This window comes from Stylophora pistillata, chromosome 6 (assembly GCF_964205215.1).
Source record: "Stylophora pistillata chromosome 6, jaStyPist1.2, whole genome shotgun sequence".
In the NCBI taxonomy this organism is placed as follows: Eukaryota; Metazoa; Cnidaria; class Anthozoa; order Scleractinia; family Pocilloporidae; genus Stylophora; species Stylophora pistillata.
Window position 1 is genome coordinate 18042075 of NC_142524.1, and position 22186 is coordinate 18064260.

At 37.4% G+C, this 22186-nt stretch overlaps 2 protein-coding genes across 5 annotated transcripts; one reads left to right on the forward strand and one right to left on the reverse strand.

Moving 5' to 3' along the window:
* The first annotated feature begins 156 nt into the window (after positions 1-156).
* LOC111340241 (adenosine receptor A3-like) lies at positions 157-12762 on the forward strand. Of its 4 annotated transcripts, XM_088762406.1 has the most exons (3): positions 172-286; positions 777-1497; positions 11121-12762. In XM_088762406.1, the coding sequence occupies exon 3, from the start codon at positions 11124-11126 to the stop codon at positions 12102-12104; it is 981 nt and encodes a 326-aa protein (XP_088618532.1). In that variant the 5' UTR covers positions 172-286; positions 777-1497; positions 11121-11123; the 3' UTR covers positions 12105-12762. The 4 variants fall into 4 exon arrangements, with proteins under 4 accessions (XP_088618531.1, XP_088618532.1, XP_022802786.2 ...); XM_088762405.1 differs by lacking the exon at positions 777-1497 and having other exon boundaries at positions 157-227; XM_022947051.2 differs by lacking the exon at positions 777-1497 and having other exon boundaries at positions 227-286.
* Positions 12763-13213: 451 nt separating this feature from the next.
* On the reverse strand, positions 13214-21728 carry LOC111340240 (2-acylglycerol O-acyltransferase 2). The gene is made up of 3 exons (XM_022947049.2): positions 20688-21728; positions 15277-15476; positions 13214-14168 (listed from the first exon to the last, which is right to left on the reverse strand). Exons 1-3 carry the CDS (start codon positions 21341-21343, stop codon positions 14014-14016), a joined length of 1011 nt encoding a protein of 336 aa, XP_022802784.2. The 5' UTR covers positions 21344-21728; the 3' UTR covers positions 13214-14013.
* Between the last annotated feature and the right edge of the window lie 458 nt (positions 21729-22186).

Consider the following 22186-nt stretch of genomic DNA (forward strand, 5'->3'; position numbering starts at 1 on the left):
GAAAAAAGTGCAAGTATCACAATCTTTGCAGCAAGGTTCAAAAAATCTTATTCGTTAACGTGTTTGCCAATAGCTTTCTTTGAAAGCGGGCAGGTGCTTCTTGAATACATAATCATTACTATCTTAAGAAATGTTTCCAAAAGTTTCTTCTTAATGCTAAACCACCTGTGATTACAAATAGCAAAATGTCTTCATCTGTGGAGATTCGAATCAGACTAAGAGAAAACGTAAGTTTTTGCGTAACGGTAGTAATCTGGGAAGTCACCTTGCTGGTCACTTGCCAAAGGTAAGCACAAACTCCGTTCGGGTAAAGCTACAGAATACAGGGCCTCCTATTTACCTCTCCTTTACTTACTATACATCCTTTTGTGATCTGCCTCGTCCTCCAAAGCATGCTGACAAGGTGGACCTCAATGACCCTGTATTCTATAGTTGCTCCCCTTTAGGCAAGTTTGATGTGGTAGGGACGCCGGAAATTGTGAATGGCGAAAGTTTAGTGAGCAAATCAGTATGGCAACATCCGTGTATCAGTCCCATTACTCAAAGTGCGCTAACGATTTAAATCAAAAAGCGTCGTAGTTTCAAGACCCACTGACTAATCTCATGCCTTTCTTTGAGTATTCCAAATTTCTAGTAAAAACTTGAAGGAAACATCTATAGTTGCCTTTTATTAAACAGAAAAACCTTTATAAGGTCACTGTTATGGTATAATTATTTCTATCGCATTTTGTTTGAAATGCACTGCTTTTGAGTCAAAACCAACTTGAATTCCACAGATTTAACCCTGGCAATTTGTTTGTGCTCTATTGACATATTGAAATGCACAAAAGTGTATTGTCACTTCAGAAATCCCTTCTGTAATGAATCACAGCCTGTGAAGCTGCAGACGCAATTTCGGCAGATTACACAGGTAGTGCATACGTCAAAACGTGGTTATGATTATCAACCCCTGGCCCAATCGAATTTGTCCTAAGTCGATGTATTTACTCAATATTTTATGTTGTGACGACTGCAAGCTTACTAATTTCAAAGAATCCCTCACATATCAGGCAAATATACAGCTTTTAATTAAGATTTAGAAAACTGACAATGTTTTGAATTAAATGGAGGCTTTTTCATACATACATAATGAAAGTTCCTCTGTAACGGCTCATTAAAAAAAGGCGTCATTGTTAAATCAAACCCATTTCCTTCCTATACATCACTTTTGGCGCCTAACTGAGATATAAGCGCGAGGATCACTTTGTTTTTAATTTGACGGTTAAGCATTCTTGCTACTGATTGGGATGTCTCCAAGCACGTTCCATGTCTCATGCACAAACGCATTAGCTCCTACGTGTTGCCTTAATTGTTTCCAAAAAATTTGATTGGGGTTCCGAGTTATATTTCACAGCAAATATATGTGACAGCTGCTATCGCTGGTTTTTGGCTCTGATGGACAGAGAAGAATAACAGACTATCTGCCGGGAAAACTAAGAGTGCATCTCACAGCTACAGGTATAACTAGAAATTTAAAAAAAACTAAAGAAAGAAAGTGAAAAGTACAAAACGTTTTGAGCAACTTTAATCTTTCGTGTACTGAAATACAATTCCCATCTCATGGTTTACTGAAACACTTTCAATTCGCAATACTTTTCCTGTTATTTCATTTATCGTTGGCCTTGTACGAACCATCTTTATTCAACTGACTCGACTTATTCTCAGTTAACAATCATCGCTGTGTTATGGAAGAAAAAATAGTTTTCGCCATTTTTCTTTGAAACGTTATCTGGAAAATTATTTTCGTGCAAATCTGAACATCTTTTAATGCGGTTCTAAGCTAATGCAAATAAAATATCTATCTCTTCTTTATTTCCGCTTAATGTACGCTGACAGCTCAGAGGGAAACATGGTCGTGATTTTTAGAATGAAAGCACCCATATTTGATGTTGGTCTAAATTTCAGTTCTAACATGTTATGTGTTATTCTCAAAGGTGGAGTTCAAAAATCTCTTTAAGATTTATCCACTGATACCTAACATCTAGTTTTGAGTCAGGAGTGGTATTTTTCAATGTATTTCTAATCTGAGTTCCAACTACCTTTTAAATTAAAGTATAAAATGGGTGATTTTTAAATCCCGCCTGACACTCCTCGCAGGTTTAATCTTAGAAAGCAACTCTTCTGTCGTGCATTTAATATAAAAAGAAAGAGAACAGTTCGACAGCTCGAGGCGACCTCGTTGTTTTTCAAAAATTACAGACCGACATGGTGAGATTATGAAGGCGAGAATATTTGTCTTTCTTAAAACATTTTCAATCATATTTTTTCTTAGGACAAAAGGCTTTCCAGGGTCCTCTGTGATTGTTCAGTTTAATATTTGTTTAAGACAGTTGTTAGAATGGACATGGATGTTGGTTCAATGCAATTCTTGTACTCAAGAGGTTATAGTTGAATTCAATCTATCAGCTTCTTAAGTCATACTAGCCAACGCGGACGTAATTCTCTGTTTGTCACAAACCTGTCTTCGCCTTAAAGTCAATATCAGATTGTATTTTTAGTTTCGTATTTAAAAACCGGAACATGGAAATTCTTGGGCTGTTTCAAACAAGACCGGGATCATTGATATCATGCAGTTTAACATCGTTGTTCATCTGACGTAACAGTTTTCTTTTAAAAATTTACAAGAAATGGCTGGAGGTAAATTCTAAACATTACAACGAAACACCTCATGACGTTACTTGGTGCAATGAAAAAATTGGGTCAGCTCCAATATTGATGCTTCACTCGTTTACTCATATTTTAACCCGAATAAATAAGTGCATGTAAATTGCCCCACAAATGATGTGCATGAATTTTAAGTCTAAAATTTCTGTGAATGACAAACAGATTTTAACAAACAACGCACTAGGTGTAAAGTTTAGTAGCTCTTATTTTCACAGATGTAGATGATATGGTTTTAGGGGCTAGCGTGAGATTTTGAAGGTAAACGCACATCGCGAAAATTGGGAGCGCCGAAGGCGCCCCAAACTAGGGGGGTCTGGGGGCTTGCTCCCCCAGAAATTTTTTAAATTTAGGGTCTCAGAAATGCGGTGGAAAACGCAGTAGTTAGTTGTTTATTTTGGTTTCCTAAAATAACTAGAGAGTTAACAAGTCAGGGGAGCCAAATAACGTTTCTAGTCATTTATGGATTAATGAAAAGGTACTGGAAAAACAAACACACACACCAGTATAATTCCAAACTTAAATATCGGTCCTATTTTATGGTAACTGGGAAAAATTCTGTACGCATGGGCGTACGTGCTTATGTGGACGCTACGCCCCAGGGTGTCGTTTTCAGTTGTTGCGTTGAATTTTAAACAAGTAACATGCAGGTTTTTTTTAATTTAGCCTGTTTCACTTAGACATTGTTGAGGAATTGAGACCTAGTGAGTATAATAAACAACCAAAGATAGACTGCTGTGTTTAGTTCAAAACTAGACGCATATCTCTTTTAACTCGGGCTTTCAATATATCGGCGCACATCTGACATGCCATCAGAGACAGCGCGTCACCCAAGCCGAAAATAGACTGGACACTGTAAGGTACTTGGAAGGGGAAGTCTGGTTTCGATAAACAAGAGCGCCTGTCGTCTATTGCGGCTTCGCAAGGTGAACATCAGTGCTAAACGAACACTAACTATTTTGAATTTAGATATCGGTTTACGTTTTGCTTAAAAAAGCCGCTCCTGTTTACAAAGAAATGACTCGTGATTGTTTCACGAGAACTCGTCGTAAAATGTAGTTTGCCTTGAGAAAAACATGGAATCCAGCGCTCTAAGCTAAGAACATTTAAAGTAAGTCAGGAACACACTTCCTCACTTTCCTTACAATATTAACAACAACAGCAACAACTAATAGAGAAACAAATCAAGCAAATCAATAAGATCTGTCCTTTTAAGTACTCCGTATCAATTGTTTCTACATACCACCTTTCTATGCATTTTTGGGTGCATCTTAAAAAAGTCAGTGAAGTATTGAAATATGAATGTATTAAAAAAAATTCGTTTTAAGCAGGCAATCGTTTCAAACTGACGAATTTTTTTTTTGTACACTACACAAGTAATTATTTTGAATCAAACTTAATTACACCTTGTGTAGTTCTTATCAACATACCGATTTCTACTTCACTTGACTTTGTGAAAAGCAAACTGACCTCTGCCAGATGAGATTGTTAATTTCTGTTTGATTTGAAATATTTCTTTCCCTGCTCAATATTGTGAAGCACATTTGAGCATATCCAAAATTAAAATGTAGTAAAAAAATATTTCACATTATTATTGTCGCGTTCCTGGACCAAGTCCTTGCGGGAAGTATTGATCCGGAGTTCGCCGAGTTCAACCACACACTACAGGCCTGATTTTTAAACCGATTTATTCCTTGGTTACCACTGAAGCATGCGGTGAAAACTACAACATTAAAAAATTTACGCGTTACGCAACGGAATAGCTGCGAATAGTGAGAACTCTCCGTCAACGAACCAAATAAGTGGCAGAGGATAAACTAAAATTAGGCTTACGTTATAATTCCTGCTGGCTGTGTGAAGGCAAAAAGATTTCTCCAACTCCCAAATTTCTCCGTAGAAGCGACGAACGCGTGTATCTTAAAGCTTACTAAGGTCATTCCCGTTACAAAGGTCGTGAAAAGATCGGGTTACGGGGTTGCGAAAGATGGCGATGATGAACTAAATTACACAATAAAATCACGTGCGTAACGCAAGTGTGTTGCGTTGTTCGTGACAATTATTATTATTATTATTACTATTATTATTATTACAACCCTCTGGTCTCATTTTAGAACAAAAACTCTATTGAATATAACTTGCACATTGTAGAGAGGCTACGAAGGCTTTTAGAACTAAACCAAAGTACTTTAATTCCAATTTGACCTGTTTATGAAAGAGGTCTATTGCATTGCAATAACATTATGTAATCAACAGTTTTCAATTATGCATCAAGAGTATTAATTAATTGCTTATGCACTTTACTTGGCAAATAATTCATGGGTGTATGATGGCAAGAAAGAGAGAGAGAACTGAGAAATGGTGCTTGTCAAGACTGTGAGGAACTTAACATCTCAGGTAGCTGTGCTTCTTCTAGGAATCACAGACCCTTAATGTCAATTGGGCATGAGCTTCTTATTCACTTGTTGTTACATTAAGTTATGTTAGAACAAGAAACATAACCTTGTCAGAGCTCGACAACATCACAACCTGTGGGGTCGCCAAAGTGACTAGATTTTACTCAGTTGCAATTACCTTTTTGTGCTCAGTTCCCAGCTGGCCACTAAGATTTTTTACATTTGTATTTTCAATTTCCTTAGATCCCTTGTGAGTTTCTCATTTCTAGAAACTGGAATCTGGACATTTAAGTGAGTTCTCAAATATAGTTCCGTAGATGTTGTTTCAGTAAGTGAAAGCGTTACATCAATCCCACAACAGTAATTTCCGGTCACTACAGGATTATCTACAAAGATTTTTTCAGCCTTTGTGACCCTTTTTGCGAATTAAAGTGAAGTTGGTTTGTCTCCTTTCAAGAGCAAATTATGTAGCTCCAAATGGAGAAAAAATTACCATAAGTAGGTAGAAGATTGTCGAAGGGTTTATCCCATATCATGTCTTGAAATGAATCAATAGTTGTTGCCGATATCTCACGCTTAGTTTTTGGCTGATGAAAGCCTTTCGCAAACCACTCTGTCTCTGCCTTGAAGGCGTGGGGCATTTGTCTTCTGCGAATTGCATTAGGATTCATTTCCATTAGATCAACAATGAAAAAGTCAGGATTTATTCAGGAATTTCAATTTCCCACAATTCGTACTTATCGTGACTAGGTACCATTACTCCCTCTGAGTTATTTCTAGTGTGCAGTCTATTTTCGGCTTGGGTGACGCGCTGTCTCTAATGGCATGTGCACATCTGGAGTTATCTTAGGGGACTGCCATATTGCCATTGTTACTGTCGTCACGCAATTTCATCATTTCCAGTCACGAATAAGTCTACTTGTGTTTATTTTTGTCTGCTGGAGTGTAATGAATGTTGTTATGGTACTAGAGACAACAATCCAAATAATATATTACCATAGCGAAGTAAGTTCCTGTAGATACCAAAGGTTGAAATTCTACAACTTTTCAATGACTTTGAAGGCCAAGTTTTAGAAAACTGAAGGACCACTTTTGGAAAGGTTTGCATAAGCAATTTTAAAATTATTTAATATTATTTCTCAGCTTTTCCATGAAAGTACTGTAATTTTCAACTTGAAAATTGCTAAAGAAAAAGCATTGCAAACATCAAGCCTTGGTCGTCAAATTCAAGTACTCTCAAGGCCTTGAGTTTTTAATTTTTAAATTCAAGCATCGATCTTCGAGGACCTTCAAGGCTTTTACAAACCCAGAGTAGGTAATGTATTTGTCTTTAACAGCAAGGAGAAGGGAATTTCTTATCTAGTATTGGTACCAAGTCATAGTTTGTTGCCAAATGTTCACCCAAGGAGAGTTGTCAGAAATCAATAGATTGAGGCAATATTACTGTTCAATAGTTCATATTGTTTCTAATAGAAAGATCTCTGAATACTTAATACTGCTGATGGCCACAACAAGGGAAGCAGTGCTATTTACATTTTTAGTATCTTCAATTACAGGCATTTGACTTTCATTACATACCAAGAGGGAATACACATATTTTGACCTTTTTGTGAGTTTAAAAATACATGTCATACAAAAATCTGAAAACCACATCAAAAACCCTGTGCATTCAACTATTATTTCTTACAAGATTTTCAAGAATTGATTTGCTGTCAACTGAGTCAGACAATTCCTTCACTGTAATCACTTTTTAAGATCTGAACTTACTTAAGTTCCACAAACACCAGTTTTTGGCAAATCATCTGACAGTAAATATTTGTTCAAAGGTGAATTTTCATAATCTTTTGCCATACTGAATAACATTAGATAAAGTGTTTGAATTCCAATAACTACATGATTTTATTACGGAGTAGCAGAGTGAATAGACAGCCACAGCACAATTCACATTGAACTTTCTGGTTTCACAGGTATGACTCTGAAAATGGGCACTATTTCGAACTTTATCAATTTTAACCCCTTTCAACTCAATTATATCAGTTATGTATACTCTAAAAATAATGTACTAAGCTATTCAGTGACGATACTTCAAGCAGCACACATTACCTTGAGAATGGCTTCTACCATAAATATCCGACAGGTACAAAAAGCAGGTCACAGGTCACAATTAACAGGTCACAGGCAACAGGTCATAATTAACAGGTCACAATTAAAGAGTTACGTATATATATGCGCGATCCTTCGCAGTAAAGCACACCGGATAGAGTAAAGGCGTTGCATTATAGTGTTCCATTTCCGGTCGTCAGAAATGAACACAAAATATACATGCGTTCCGGTTTTCGTGTAAGAATAGAACAATAAAATGTCACTAGTTCAACATTCTGTTGGGTGTACTGGTGTTGTTTCCTCTGTTCAAAAGCTTGAAGACTTCTTGTTAATGTGCAGACAGAAATAAAATTTTTTTCGAGCTGTAGGGGCTTGGAACGAGTCTCTGAGAGAAGCCTGGAACGAGGAATTCCCTCGTGCGCGTGAGAATCATGGCGGAGGAAGGAGAGGATTTTGAGGTAAGAAATTAACGTTTTTTCTGGCTTTTTTTGGTCTTTTCAGCTGGTTGTAAAGCCATCTATTTCCTTATCCATCATCCTAACACATACTTATTTACTAAGTATCGACTGTAATTCAATCATAACCTGCCAATGAGGGTCTTGTTGTGGTTGTGTTTGGTTGTTCCTGCGATATTTCCAGGCGTAGCTCAAAATAGGTGGCGTGGTTTTCAGCTTTTCCAATATTTCACCTGTTCTTTTATGCTACATTACTCTTCCAAATCATAATGTAAGTTGTTAAATATGTTTACAAGCAAAATACTTAGTAAATAAGTATGTGTTAGGATGATGGATAAGGAAATAGATGGCTTTACAACCAGCTGAAAAGACCAAAAAAAGCCAGAAAAAACGTTAATTTCTTACCTCAAAATCCTCTCCTTCCTCCGCCATGATTCTCACGCGCACGAGGGAATTCCTCGTTCCAGGTTTCTCTCACAGACTCGTTTCAAGCCCCTATAGTTCGAAGAAAATTTTATTTCTGTCTGCACATTAAAAAGAAGTCTTCAAGCTTTTGAACAGAGGAAACAACACCAGTACACCCAACAGAATGTTTAACTAGTGACATTTCATTTTTCTATTCTTACACGAAAACCGGAGCGCATGTATATTTTGTGTTCATTTCTGACGACCGGAAATGGAACACTATAATGCAACGCCTTTACTCCATCCGGTGTATAACTCTTTAATTGTGACCTGTTAATTGTGACCTGTGACCTGCTTTTTGTACCTCCCGAATAAATATCCCTTGGATGAGAATCCAATATTTTCAAGCCAACATTGCCTTTTCAATAGATAGCTACTTGCAGTACATCCTGTAATATTATAGGAAGAAGCAGGACGAGACAAATATAAATGTCAACAGAACGACTGTTTTTAATCAAGATGGCGGATCTCTCTCCATTTGCTAGTCACGTGACATACGTACACATAATACACAGGGATACCATACTACACATCCTATTGTCAAGACAACATTGTTGAAATTTTCAGATATAAGAGATTGAAAGGCTCTATCTAAGGTGGTACAGTACTGATATTCTTCTATTGTAGCCTCTTGATGAATAGTGCCACTGTAACTTTCACTGTATTAAAGTTCATAGTCAGTCTTGAACACATTTATAAGTGTGGGTAATTCTGTCTGCATTAAAATTGATTGTCTGGTTAATTGAGACAAACTTGAATACCACTGATTTCCAATATTGATTATTGACACCAGATCATTAGCAGAATTGATTCCTTGTTTGTTATTGTAAATCAAAGAGTATAAACTCATTGCAACACATTGTTGCCCTGAATTTTGTCCAAATACCAACTCATTAGCTTGGCTATATGGTGCCGTTATTGTTTTGCTAGGGTCAATGTACATTGGAGTAGGACCAGGGTTTTTCTCTATATCTGAATTCAGTTTAAATTTACAATAGTTTGATACGTGTGTCTGACTCTTACAAAGACACATGGGTCTATGAGAAAACATTGATACAGCGACCTGCTCTATATACCTCAATTTAATTATCCTTTGATATACCCTCACAGAATAATTCAACAAATACTTCTTCTCATGTTGTGTAACTTTATTTAATCTTACCTTCTTCGTATTAAGATTACAAACATTCTTTGTAACTCTTCTAACCTTCACATAACGACGTAACCAAGAGGAATTCGGTATGCTTGGACGAACACGCTCATAAACAAATTCCTTCAGTTTTTTGCCCTTTCTTCTGAGACGTTTCAGAGCAGCTTCTTGTATTCTACTGGGTTCTCGATCACGTCTAAATACACGGATGTGTTTACATGTAAACATAATACGAGATAGCTCGTTTGATATAGCAGGTTTCGCTTGATATTCCTCCATAGAAGGTTCACTCGAAAAGGATTGCTCGTAAATTGATCTCTCGTAAAGTTCGCGGACCGACCCGTTCCCAAAACGCTCCACAAGTTTTAGTGTGGGTCTACTGACAACGGTGTGTGACTTTCTAAGTATATTGAGCGTAATAGCGCGTCGAATTTCTTTCGCGTACATCAAGCAAGGAATTGCCCACGAAGGCAGCCATCGGTAGTTACTAAAACATGGAACCACCCAAAAACCATCCAAAACCACCCACGACCACCCAAAAACCACCCAAAAACCACCCAAAAACCACCCGAAAACCACCCAAAAGCCACCCAAAACGAAAAAGGTCACGCAAGCACGCAAAGGCCTGGGTGTGGGTGGTTTTTGGGTGGTTGTGGGTGGTTTTGGATGGTTTTGGGTAGTTTTGGGTGGTTTCGGGTGGTTCCATGTTTTAGTAACTTCCAGCAGCTTTAAACCATGCTCTCTAGAGTTCATTCTACGCATGCTCATACACTTCACGCATGCGCTGTAGTGGAACTGCGTTTTGTGACTGAACGCAAAAAAAAACAAAAACAAAGCCGAATTTATACCTCGGGCGTTTCCTTCGGAAAGTCCGAGTAATAAACGTTGTTTTCGTTTAATTTCTGATCATCAAGATATCCTTTGAACATTTCTATCTGGGGTTCCTATAATAACAATCACCCCAACTGTTGGAGGAAATATGTTTTCAATTGCGTCTCAGTCTCAATGCTCTTCGAGATGAAATAGCGTTGATTAGTTAGGTTGAGAAAAAGTAAAATACCAAGCATTCAGGGTTTTATAATCGCCAGTTCAAAAAAAGATCGAAAAAAAGTTTTCTCTTATCTTGAAACTTCAATTCCTCGCTATTTTCAAGGAAACATGAGACAATACATGGAGATATTGCTTAGAATAGGGCGTCACAAACTCGTCGACTTGTTTCACTCAATATTTCTTCTGCGGCAAATTATATAGTTGGAATACAAACCACGTACACTGATTTTTTTCCTTTTACATTTGTCCTATCTTGGCACCGCAATATTGCTGACAAACGGGACCAGCCACCACTAGATGATAAGGATATTTCATAAGCTATTAGAACTCTTTATAAGTTTCTAAAATAATGAGTAATTTCAAACTTTTGCCATCTTCAACCGTTTTTGGAAACCACATGTGGCTCAATGCTGGCAAAAATTTTTGTTCTGAGGATGTTTATCCAAAAGCCTTTTACTGAACAGGTCTAAAAGAAATCATTCTTCCAAAGCCAGGCAATGGTCGGAGAGAAAAAAATTCTCACCTCACGTGTTTTATCAATTCCACAGTAGTATGAATTGAAGGAGTCTCCAACACAATTCTCATTCTCTTGGTTCCCATTATACTGATATGGTAGACGGTATTTGTTATTGACTTTACGGGCGTAAAATGCTAAAACGTTTTTTTTTTTACAACAGTAATACGTACACCAGTTATCTGAACGTATACCATACCATGAGAATTTTTTTACCTTAGCGAAAATTTATATACGAATTTTCATTCCTAAGTTTACATTGACCTTTTTCACCCAACTTTGCTTCTTAGACAATGAACAATACCACAGCTGTCAATGGGACATCGCTATCGCCTGACGACATAACCTCTTTCTCTGTAATGGCCTGGGGAGTCGCCTTTGGGACCTTGGCAGTCATGGCCATATTTGGGAATTCAACCGTCATTCTAGCCTTTATTCGAAACTTATCGTTACATACACGCACAAACTTCATTATTGTTGGACTGGCAACCGCTGATTTGCTAGTGGGCTTGATCGCAGTCCCACTGTATATGAGTATGATGCTGCTGTACCAGAGACATCTTTACATCCCTGTGGTGTTAAGCGTTATTTACCATGCAATGGATGTGTTTGGAGGTTTTGCGTCTATATTTCACTTGATGTTAATAAGTCTGGAACGTTTTTATGCTATAGCGTACCCCGTGAGTCACAGAAATTCATCCAAAGTTGTTTATGTGGGGGTTTTGATGATCTGTTGGGTAACTGCTGGTACACTGTCCTTCGTTCACTCTTTCAGATACAGTAGCTACAATATAAAAAGAGCTTTCTTTATTCTGTTCTGCGTTTCCTTTTTCGTAGCATTTTTTGCAATATGTTTGATGTATCTTGGAATATGGCGAAAAGCAAAGGAAAGAAAGTTGGTCAGAAAAGGATCAAGGAAGACAGTTCAGAGACAGGATCACGAAGTCAGGATTGCCATATCTCTCCTCATCGTAATCATAGTTTTTGCTGTCACGTGGCTGCCATTTTTTTGTATAAACACTGTTTATTTTTTTCAGTCAGATCGAAAACGTAAGAAAATATCGTTTGAAGTCATCCAATTTACAAAGCTATTGCACTATTGTAATTCCGCCATGAATCCAATTATTTATTCATTTAAAATTCCCGGATTTAAAAATACCTTTATTAGTCTAATTAGGAGAGATCTGTTGAGATCTCCGAGAACTTCTTTCGGCTTTTCACGAAGGGACTCCTCAAAACAACCAATGACACAGCTTCAAAAACAAGAAAATTGACAGTTGCTAACTGTATCGCTGTAATCATCAGGGGTACAGTCGCCCATGGAACCATGAAACAACCTCCAAGATTTAAGACCCCATAAACTGTAGTTATGTGAAGAAAAAGACAAAGATTGAAACTCTACATAACTTAGAGACTATGTTAAGTGCGTCAGATTACTGGCTAAACTATCTAGATAAAATGAGTACCCTTTGAAAATATTTTCTACCCACTTTTAATTTTTAGCCTGTTCTAATTTGTTCCTTTCCTCATTACTTTCGATTCGCTTGCAAATTTTACTTGCAAGTCGAGAAGATGACTTACGAGCGAAAAAGACAAACAATAGTAGAAAAACAAACTTAACGTCAAGCCCAGGTTCTGTCCTTGACAAGGCTGGCAAGCGAACATCAGGACACGAGATTTAAGTTACCCGCAGTTGGTCCATCAGACCGGGATGGCGAAAAGCATACACGATAATTTTAGGTTCTCACCCCGTCGAGCGTAAGATTGAGAATAAACTGGGAATGAACTGGGATCTTGGACCCTTTGAGGTCCAGTTTGAAATGGAGAAAACAATGACGAGATCATCACTCTCCACAAACTGCCGAGAGGACAAACCCATCACAATATTTTACAAAATAGTAAAAAGAAATGCCAATAAAGGTTTCTATGTTATGGAGAGTACAGCTAGGGAGCATGGAGAGGTCAAGATGGCTGGATAGCGGCAAATTAAGTTCTTTTCTTAGTTTTCGTGGACGAATTAAACAATTGTTCCATCGCAAAGGCTGCAATTTAATTTGCTACACTGATAGCCCTATATTTCGTGCTAGGATCCTGGTGAGTAGCCAAAGATTGTGGTTGGAACAAAATACAATGAAAACTAAAGCTGGTGTTGTTGCTAATACTTGAACGAAGACTAGATTTATGCTAAAACAATTAGATTATTCGCCCTTCATGTCTGCGCGTGATGCCGGGTTGATTCGGGCTTCGCCCTCATTGACAATTCCACAATAAAAATCCCTTAAAACATTTTTGGGTGATTTTCATTGTTCTCTATTCCTCGGTGATCAATGCACTTCTGTATCAGTCTCAAGGCTGCCTCCATTTACACATACAAGTGAAGTGGTGAATTAGGATTGCATGACGCTTTTTTTGACAACTCAATATAACATTTTCAGAACTATAGACATCATCTCCTTTTTTTTACAATAACTATTAGCAATAAAATTAACTATTAAATAATCCTGGTTTTCCCACAGAGTGCCTACTGTTTGTAAGGTAAGAAAATAAAATCAAAATGTTTTATAGTAAGTGTCACGATACCAGTGTTGTAAAGTTATACAACATATTTCGGTCACTTAGCCACGTTCATTGCTCGTGAGGAATTCCAAGGCATGTTCAGCAACACAGCAACTATTCATCTTAAAAGAATTTTAAAAAAGTCCTGAATAATACAAACAAGTTTGACTCGCTTCACTACACGAGCTTTGTTGATGAAGAAATTTCTTGTCCTGTAAAAGAGGGGGGTCTCAATGTCTTACATCTACAGAGTACATGACAAATCATTTTACATTAAAATCATCATGTCAGGACGTTTAAATAGCCTGCTTTCCAAAATTTAAAACCATTAGTGATGTAGCAATGGATTCAAAATACCTAAGCAAAATGACTGTTCTAAAATGATATTCAAACAAATAGATAAAAGAATATCCAAGCATGATTGACACTGGCTTGTTCATTCAAGATAGCTGTATATTGGAAGAGTTCTTTTTCCAATGGACCAAGACAAGGTGAAGGTCCATAAATAATAAGAATTTACAATGATTTATGTATTTTAATGTTTGTTTACACTTCTTCAACACCCACAGAACTTGAAATTTAAAAGCCCACAAAACATAGTCATTAACCATGATTAAAATCTTTGACTCAGCAGATTTCCAAATGTTTGTCTTCACAGATGCCATAGTTTTTCTTGTGTTTGTCAAAGAGCTCCTCTAATGCTGTTATGTACTGTTGGTGAATTGCATCTACCTCTTCTGGTAAAGGATTTTGAGTTTTTTTTACTTTGATTGGTGCACCAACTAAAAAAAGAAATAATAGACATTATGAGTCAGTGCTAATGGCTGACTATAGACTGGGACAATAGCATAATGACTTGATCCATGACATACATTTACAGTTGCCTTTTTCGATTTTCATCATTCAATTATAAAATTATGGGACCTTTAACAATTTTCTGACAGTCAGCATTCCATATCGAGTCTGCAGACTGAGTATCAAAAATTTTGAGTAGTCAGGAATGCACAAAATGATATAGTATGCAGTGACAAATCCACAGAATATAGATGAACAAAACATGAATGCACATACATCAAACAATTCACATATATAGAATATCTGACTAAGGTGGGATAGTGGGGGAGCAAGTGCACAGTATTTTCTTAGCAAATAATGGTGGCCATCTTTGAGTTTAATGGTAGTGGAAGGCTGGGGAGAAAAAGAAATTTGTTCTAAGGGGCCAAGTGACAGTCAAAAATAAGGAGAGGGGCTGGGGCTCTAACCACCATCCACTTTGAGTCCATCAAACATGGTGTTCAGGTAAACAAGCACAAGTTTATAACTTTAACTCAGCCTAAAAAGATACCTGCTCTGCAGGTTATGTTGTCACTAACAAAACCTCTGCCCTTGGGTAAGGTCTCTGTGCATGGCATCAATTACCAAACCTTTCCATCTCAGTAAGATGTATCATTACATGTTAATCATAGACTACATTCAACCAGCTGTTGACCCCTCAGAGCTATGATCATTGTTGTTTCAAATGTTATTTAACAATTATTCGCCGAAGGCGAGGTGAATATCGTAGAATAATCCCCGAGACGAAGTTGAGGGGATTATTCGACAATATTCACCAAACCTGAGGCGAATAATTGTTTTAGTATAATTTCAGAGCTGAACAACAGAGAAATTTCTAAAATCATAACATTTTAGTAACATTTATTAACATTTTATTTTAACATTTTATATAAACTGCGTGGAGCGGTTTATATAGCGTCATATAAGGAACTGCTCGACCAATCAGATTGCTGGAAACTCTTTGCTCAGCTCTGAAATTATACTAATAAGTGTTATAACTTTGTCTCAATATCGTCAGATTTTACTATTCATTGACCTATGATATTATTTACTTACAGACAGTGTAAATGGGTTGCCTGTGAGGCAGTAATCCATAAGTGTACTGAAATACTCCTCGACCATGGAAGAGTGGAGGTGCAAAACCCATCAGATCTTTCATCTTAGTTTGCCATTGACGCAATGCAGATCCAGGGGGGTTACTCACTTGATGATAGAGGTTGTTTTCTCCAAAGGAAAATACAGGTACTAGAGAGGCTCTTAAATGCCAAGATAAAACAGAAAGTTTCCCTTGACCATGATCAGTAACATGTAAATATTGTTTAAATCTATGTTACAAATAAGCTGATTAATGAAAAATTACAATATGCGAGCTGCATTTATAACAAAAGTACCATTTTCAGGATTATTATTTTTCCCTACACATTTCAGGAGGGAAATTTTTAGGCATATGAAGGCCTGTAGAGAGATAGGAAAAGAAGATTGGCCACTAGGGAAGGTTCACTGTTCCCACACCAAGGCCTGTAGCAAAGAGTATATATTTCATGTGCTCTCAGGTGGGTATGAGAATGTGTGGCCATGATAGGAATGTCATTTACATGGCTTTACATTCTGTAGTTAAAATCCCTAATGAAATTAATGTTGACCGTAAGGAATGGAAACATGATAGCCTTATGTTGGAGGTAGCTGAAGCAAATATGTTTGTCAGTAAACATTTAAGTATGTAAAGAATGCTTGGGAAATCCTCTGACAGTGGCCTTTGGTCTACATGAAGTTTGAACAGCGAGAGGGAAGTACACCATAAAATAAGGTTTCTCTGGAGAATATCATGTAATGGGAAAATAGACAGAAGTGACTGCTAACAACAGCATCATACTAGGAAAATACTATTTTGACACCAAAGCAAATTTTGCAGAACTTCCAAAAGCAAAGGAAGGAAAATTGAACATGGGAGTCAAAAAGGAAATAAAATACCAATATTTTAATAAAATACCAATATTTTCTTCCTTTGCTAAATAAGTCCCCCAAAACAAATAAAAAACATAGGCATGCTATGCATGCAAGAGTTAATTTTTTCGGATGAGTCCCATGATGGGATGGGACACTTTGAGTAACTGATGCATTAACTCTCAAAGTTTTGAACAAAAACATAATTGTTCAATATTTATCATATAAACTAAGGCAAAGGTATTTTGTGGTCTGTTGTCACTTTGTCTGAACAATTTCAGGCAGAAATGAACTGCAATGGTACAACATTTACTGTAGTCTCCTTCACAGCCATTGTTTGGTCTCACTATACGATGCACTCTCTCCCCCCTCTCTGTGGTGTGATGAGACCAAACAAGGGATGCACATGAGACTGCTAGCTTTAATGTAGGCCCTCTTAATCAGTGCTTTGGCAGGGGCATTTTAATTTTAACATTGAAAGCAAATAAAAACTCCATTTCCTATCCAGGAGACCTGAACCAAAGATATTTTGTGGTTTCCTAGTATTTCCAATCACTGAAAATGCATTGAACAAAGGGAAAAGATTCAGAGGCTTTCACCTAGGCATTTAAATTTTGGGATAGGAGGGATAGACTCTTGCCTTTCTGGACTTTGCCCTCTGTGTGTGGAATATGTGATAGAATGCAGGTTGCTCACAAGGAAATGTCATTTGTGTGGTGTAAAATTTAGGCTGTTTAGCAGAAAAAGTCAATTTATCAGGGAAAGCCTGAGCAATTGTGACAAGTATTTTTGTAACTGTTCTAGGAAAATATTGTTTAAACACAAAATGTAATTCATGGAGAACTTCTAAAGCAAAGAAATGGATATAATATGGCACTTGACCCAAAATTAACAATAATTTATGACCTTTTCGACCTTAGCTAAAAGAGCAACCCCATGGCAAAAAACAAGATTATCAATCACATTTGACTTATGAAAATGTTTTGTGCAAATTTGACCAGAGTCAGCAAACCTAACCCTTCCAAAACAATGCTCTAGTGATGACTTTGTATTAGGCCTTTTGCTGACAGCATGTGCATGGTAATTAAGCGAAAGAGTACAACACTTTAAATATGCTTTACTTTTAAATGGTTGAAAAATTCCCTGCCGACATAGAGCTATTTTTTAAAAAAACAAAAAACTATTGGTAACTCAAGTTTGTACTTATGCAGAATGTAACAACCTTGATGTTACAATATGATAGGTGCATGGGCAAGAGTACCATATAACCCCATACATTAATTATGCATTCAGACTAGTAGACTTTGTTTTTAAAGTTTTGTCATGAAAGACAACAAAGTGGAATTCATAATTAATATATGGGGACTTATAAGGTACTCTTTCCAGGTGCATGCAACAAACCCAATCTGATTAGTGAACGAAACATACTGTAATAATAATAATCTTTAATAATCTTTAATAATAATCTTTAATAATAATCTTTAATAATAATTATGCACAAGTTAACGATAGTGAGATACCAAAGAGGCTTACATGGCATAGGTCAAAGAGTTACAATCTGCCACTAAATTACAGTCATGAAATAAAAAGAAATATGCAGTTAATTATATATATATATATATCAAAATATACCAGAGGGATTAAACTTGGTGTCCGTGAAACAGTGCTCGATACAAATAGTAGAGCGGGTATGATGTGTGGTAGGCAGAAAAAAACAACTACATATACATCCCTACAGACCTGTTTCGTGGTTTCCCACTCATCAGGGGATTTTAATGGCAGAATAATGCAATACCATCGCTTATATACTATACTAATTGCTAATTAACATGGTTTATGCAGTGTGAAAAGTGTCAAGTCAGCTGTTGCGTAGAAGGGCTTTGTTTCTGTGTCGGCAGGAAGAGACAAGTTGGTTACGCTTGTTGAGTGTTGATAGGTCTGGATGGCAGATGATCAGGAATTTCTCTTTAAGGCAATTAGGTTGCATCGTTTGCTTGAGCTGTTGTAGGGCAGATGGGAAGAGAGGATGTGCCAGGTGATGGAATAATCGATGTTGTTGTCTTTAAGTGTCCAGATGTGTTTGCTGAGTTTGGTGGAGTTCCGGTGTTTTGCGTGTCAGAATGATGAGGTGTGGTTGTTGTAGCGGGACTTAAAGTCATTTGCAGTGAGTCCGACGTATGTGTCTGTCATGCTGTTGTCTTTACACATAATAGTAGCTTGGTATATGACAGACTGTTGGAGGCAGTTTCCATCTAGAGGGCATGAGTTTTTCTGTCAGCAGTTGCATTTCTTGTTGTTGTTTGCAGTAGAGGTGTCGGTTGTGGTGGTGGCGTTAGTCTTTACGTGGGAGGTGAGAATTCTCTTGTTGTGGTTGTCGATGATTTGTTTTGTATTGTCTATGCAGCTGTAGCTAATCTTGATTGTGTTTCTGTTGAAAATTTTGCAGAGCTTATGGTCTTTGGGGAAGTGTTTGTCAATCAGCGCGAAGAATTTACGTCCGATGTTAGTGCTGGTGTTCTTGGTGAAAGGTGGGTTGTGCCAGAGGATGTTGTTGCGTTGTCGGTTCTTGTGTCTTTGTGTGTGCATTGGCTCATAGTGGAGTGTGTAGCTGTAACCACTGCTGTTTAGTGCTTTCTGGTAGGCGGGAGCGGCTTGGTCGAAGGAGGTTTTGTCAGATGAGGGATGATAAGCGTCTGTTGATGCCGGCGGGGATGTTTTTCGTGGTGGACGGTGGATGGTTGCTTTCACAGTGAACATATTGTGGTGTGGTATTAGGTTTGGTATATGGCTGGTAGGTGTTTTGGCTGTGGTTAAATGTGATGTCCAGGAGGTTGATTACTTGTTTGTTAGCTTCTATAGTGATGCGGAGTCCGTTAGCATTAAAAATGCGGCATATCTCTTTTTTGATATTTTCAGTGTCTCTGGGTGTGGTGTCAGTTGTGGCAAGTCTGTTGCCTTGATATAGACCAATATTTATGTTGAGATTCTGTAGTTGGGACAGGAGGAGGTTTCCGACAAGTTCACAGGTTTCATCACTGTCGAAGCTGCCCATGGTTACGTCAAATGTAGTGTTGCCTTTTTTTTGCCAGGGTTGCTGTTTGTGGATTAAAATCGAGCTTTTGGCATGAATAATAATGTTCTTTTCGTCGGCGGTGATGTTGTCAAAATCAGATGCGAAGTTGGGTGCTTTGTTTAGGTCTAGGCTGATGGATGGGTAGAATTCTTCTATGTCAAAGCAGATGAAGTTAGAGTTGTATTTGTTGTCTATAGATCGAAACCAGTTGATAACGGCTGAGGTGTTTTTCCATAGGTTGTGGTTCCTTTTTCTCACAATGTTGGTGTTGATGTAGTCGAGGATCTGTTTGCTCACTTTGCCTATTTCGGGTTTTGTCGGGTTGATCAGGTGGCATGTCAGTGTTTGTTTGAGAAGTTCAGTTTGTGGTCTTTAAGTGATATGAATAAGTCTTTCTTGGCTGTAGTGTCTACCCTGTCATCGATTTGTAGTTTTGTCATGATGTCTTTGTTTGTTTTATGGATTGCTTGTGTTGTTGCAGGGAGGGCTTTCTTGAAGGATTTTGTTACATTTTCTTCTAAAAGATCGTTGTATTCTGCAGGCTCAAGTTTGTAGAAGTTAGTAGTTTTGTCTGCTGGGACCAGTAGCTTGGATTTGTTCTTGATGCGGTTGGTGTCTTCATTTAGTTTGTTGAGGAAAGGGCTGTTCACCTGCTTGAATTTTACAGACTGTATCATCTTGAGCATGTCGTCCTCAAAGTCCTTTAGTTCTTTGATCGATTTGAAGCTGCAGTTCTCTTTGGATGTAGGTGAGGTTTTAGGATGTATATCAAAAGTTAGATATATATCAAAATTAGATATATATCGTTAGATATATATAATATATAACAGTAAATACAAGATTTACCAAGAAAAGGCAAACAATTACAACATATAAAAATTCATCACTGCATATAAAGGAAAATAAACATAAATAATGGTAGTGTGCAGAAAGTAATAATAGTAAAAATAAATTTAAATTTGAGTTCAACTTAGTTTAAACTTGTAATGATTGAAAATTATCTCTCAGTTTACATTTATAACTAGAAAGAGTAAGTGAATTACGAAGTGAGAGAGGAATGTCATTCCAAATTTGAGGAATCTGTACCCGAAGAGAGAAAGAATATTTGTGAGTATGAAGATGTCAGTTATCTTTTTGCCTAGTGAGATACTGATGACAGTCAGAGTGAAGAATAAAAAGAGATGAAAGAGGAGAAGGCAAGAGCTTCTGCATGTGAAGGAAAACAAAGCAAGAAACTTGGTACTTACAAATATTAATTGGCACAAGCAACATTCACTGTCTGACAATTATGACAATCTTACTTTTTCTTTCCAAAAACAACATAAACTAAGAAATCATCTAAGAAATCATCTCCTGGTCATCAATGATGCACACAGATGATCACTTAATATCCAAGTAGTAATTTTTCATGGGAAAACTCCTTCTGACCAGAACTTAAACGAATACTTACCCTGAACGTAAAGCCAGCTTAATGAAACCTTTTCTGTCTTTCAGCGTTAGCTTAAAATTGTCCGGCCTTGCTTCTAACGATTCCGCTGCACCCCCTATTACAATGGCGACTGAATGACCTGGGCCCATCTTTTGCAGTATGTATTCTATACTGTCTTTATCCACTGAACAAACACCAAAGGCCATGCAATAGTCTCTACTAAAAGGGAACCTAAAGTTTATCGAAAGTGTCAATAGATGTGGATAGATCCCTGGAAAATTTTCTGAAAAGCCTGTTGCTTCTCCGCAGAAATTACCAAGTGCACCAAGACCAATAATTCCATGAGGGTGATAGCCAAATATATAGTTTCCTTCAGGGTCAAGATCTGCAGTCTTCACCAAACTGATAGGAAAGTATTCACAAAAATATTTCCACATTTTCCACTTTCGAGCAACTTGTATTGTGCGTCCTCCGCGACTTGGGGTCTGAATGTTTAAGATGAAAGCCCAACCAATGTACACAACAGCAACAAAAGTAGTGTAGGGGATAAATAGAAGAACCACAAGTAGAACAGTCCCAAATATATGACCAAATAGAAACATATACACTTGAATCATCACCACAAGAGTCTGGATCCGTCTCTTGATCGGAATTTTCAAGGGAGCCCACTCGACCATTTTTAATAAAATAACGAAAAGTTGTTTCTGTCAGTACCTACTTTTTCTCTCACGGTTATTATAACAGGAAGCGGGGTGGGGTGGGGTGGCGTACGAGTTGATTCACTGGTGTATGGTAAGGAGGATTGACGGTGTAACTTCTCTTAAAACGGCAAGCAGGGTTGGCGTAGTGGTGAGAGCGCTCGCCTTCCACCAATGTGTCCCGGGTTCGATTCCCGGACCCGGCGTCATAAGTGAATCGAGTTTGTTGGTTCTCTTCTCTGCTCCGAGAGGTTTTTCTCCGTGTACTCCGGTTTTCCCCTCCCCTCAAAAAGCATCATCATTTGAATTTATTTAGATTTACACACGACCCTACAAGCTGTCAGCTTTAAACATTATCGTGTCTAAATAAAGGTATTATTATTATTATTATTATTATTATTATTATTATTATTATTATTATTATTATTATTACTTAACGTGTCCAACTTATCTAACTAACGGCGTAATTTCTTGCAGTAGGTAATATATAACTGTAGGATAATGGCGTAATAACTTTCAGTCGGTAATCATACAGTAGGATTTTACGCCTTTAGCGGCGTAAAAATACAGTATGTGCTGACCAAGTTACTGGCGTATAAAAATCTTATAGTATATATTTAGACTGCGATAATCTCATAAGTCGCCCTGCTTATTATAAGGTTAAGCAGTGCACGTTGTCGATGAATAATTCAAATTCATGACATGACACTTTCCCGACCGAAAATAAACAAGGAAAATGTCGCAGCATGCTTTTAGATGAAATATCACATTTGGTGGGAAGATGAAACCGACCCAAGGGGTCCCTAAATCTTAGATTTTCTT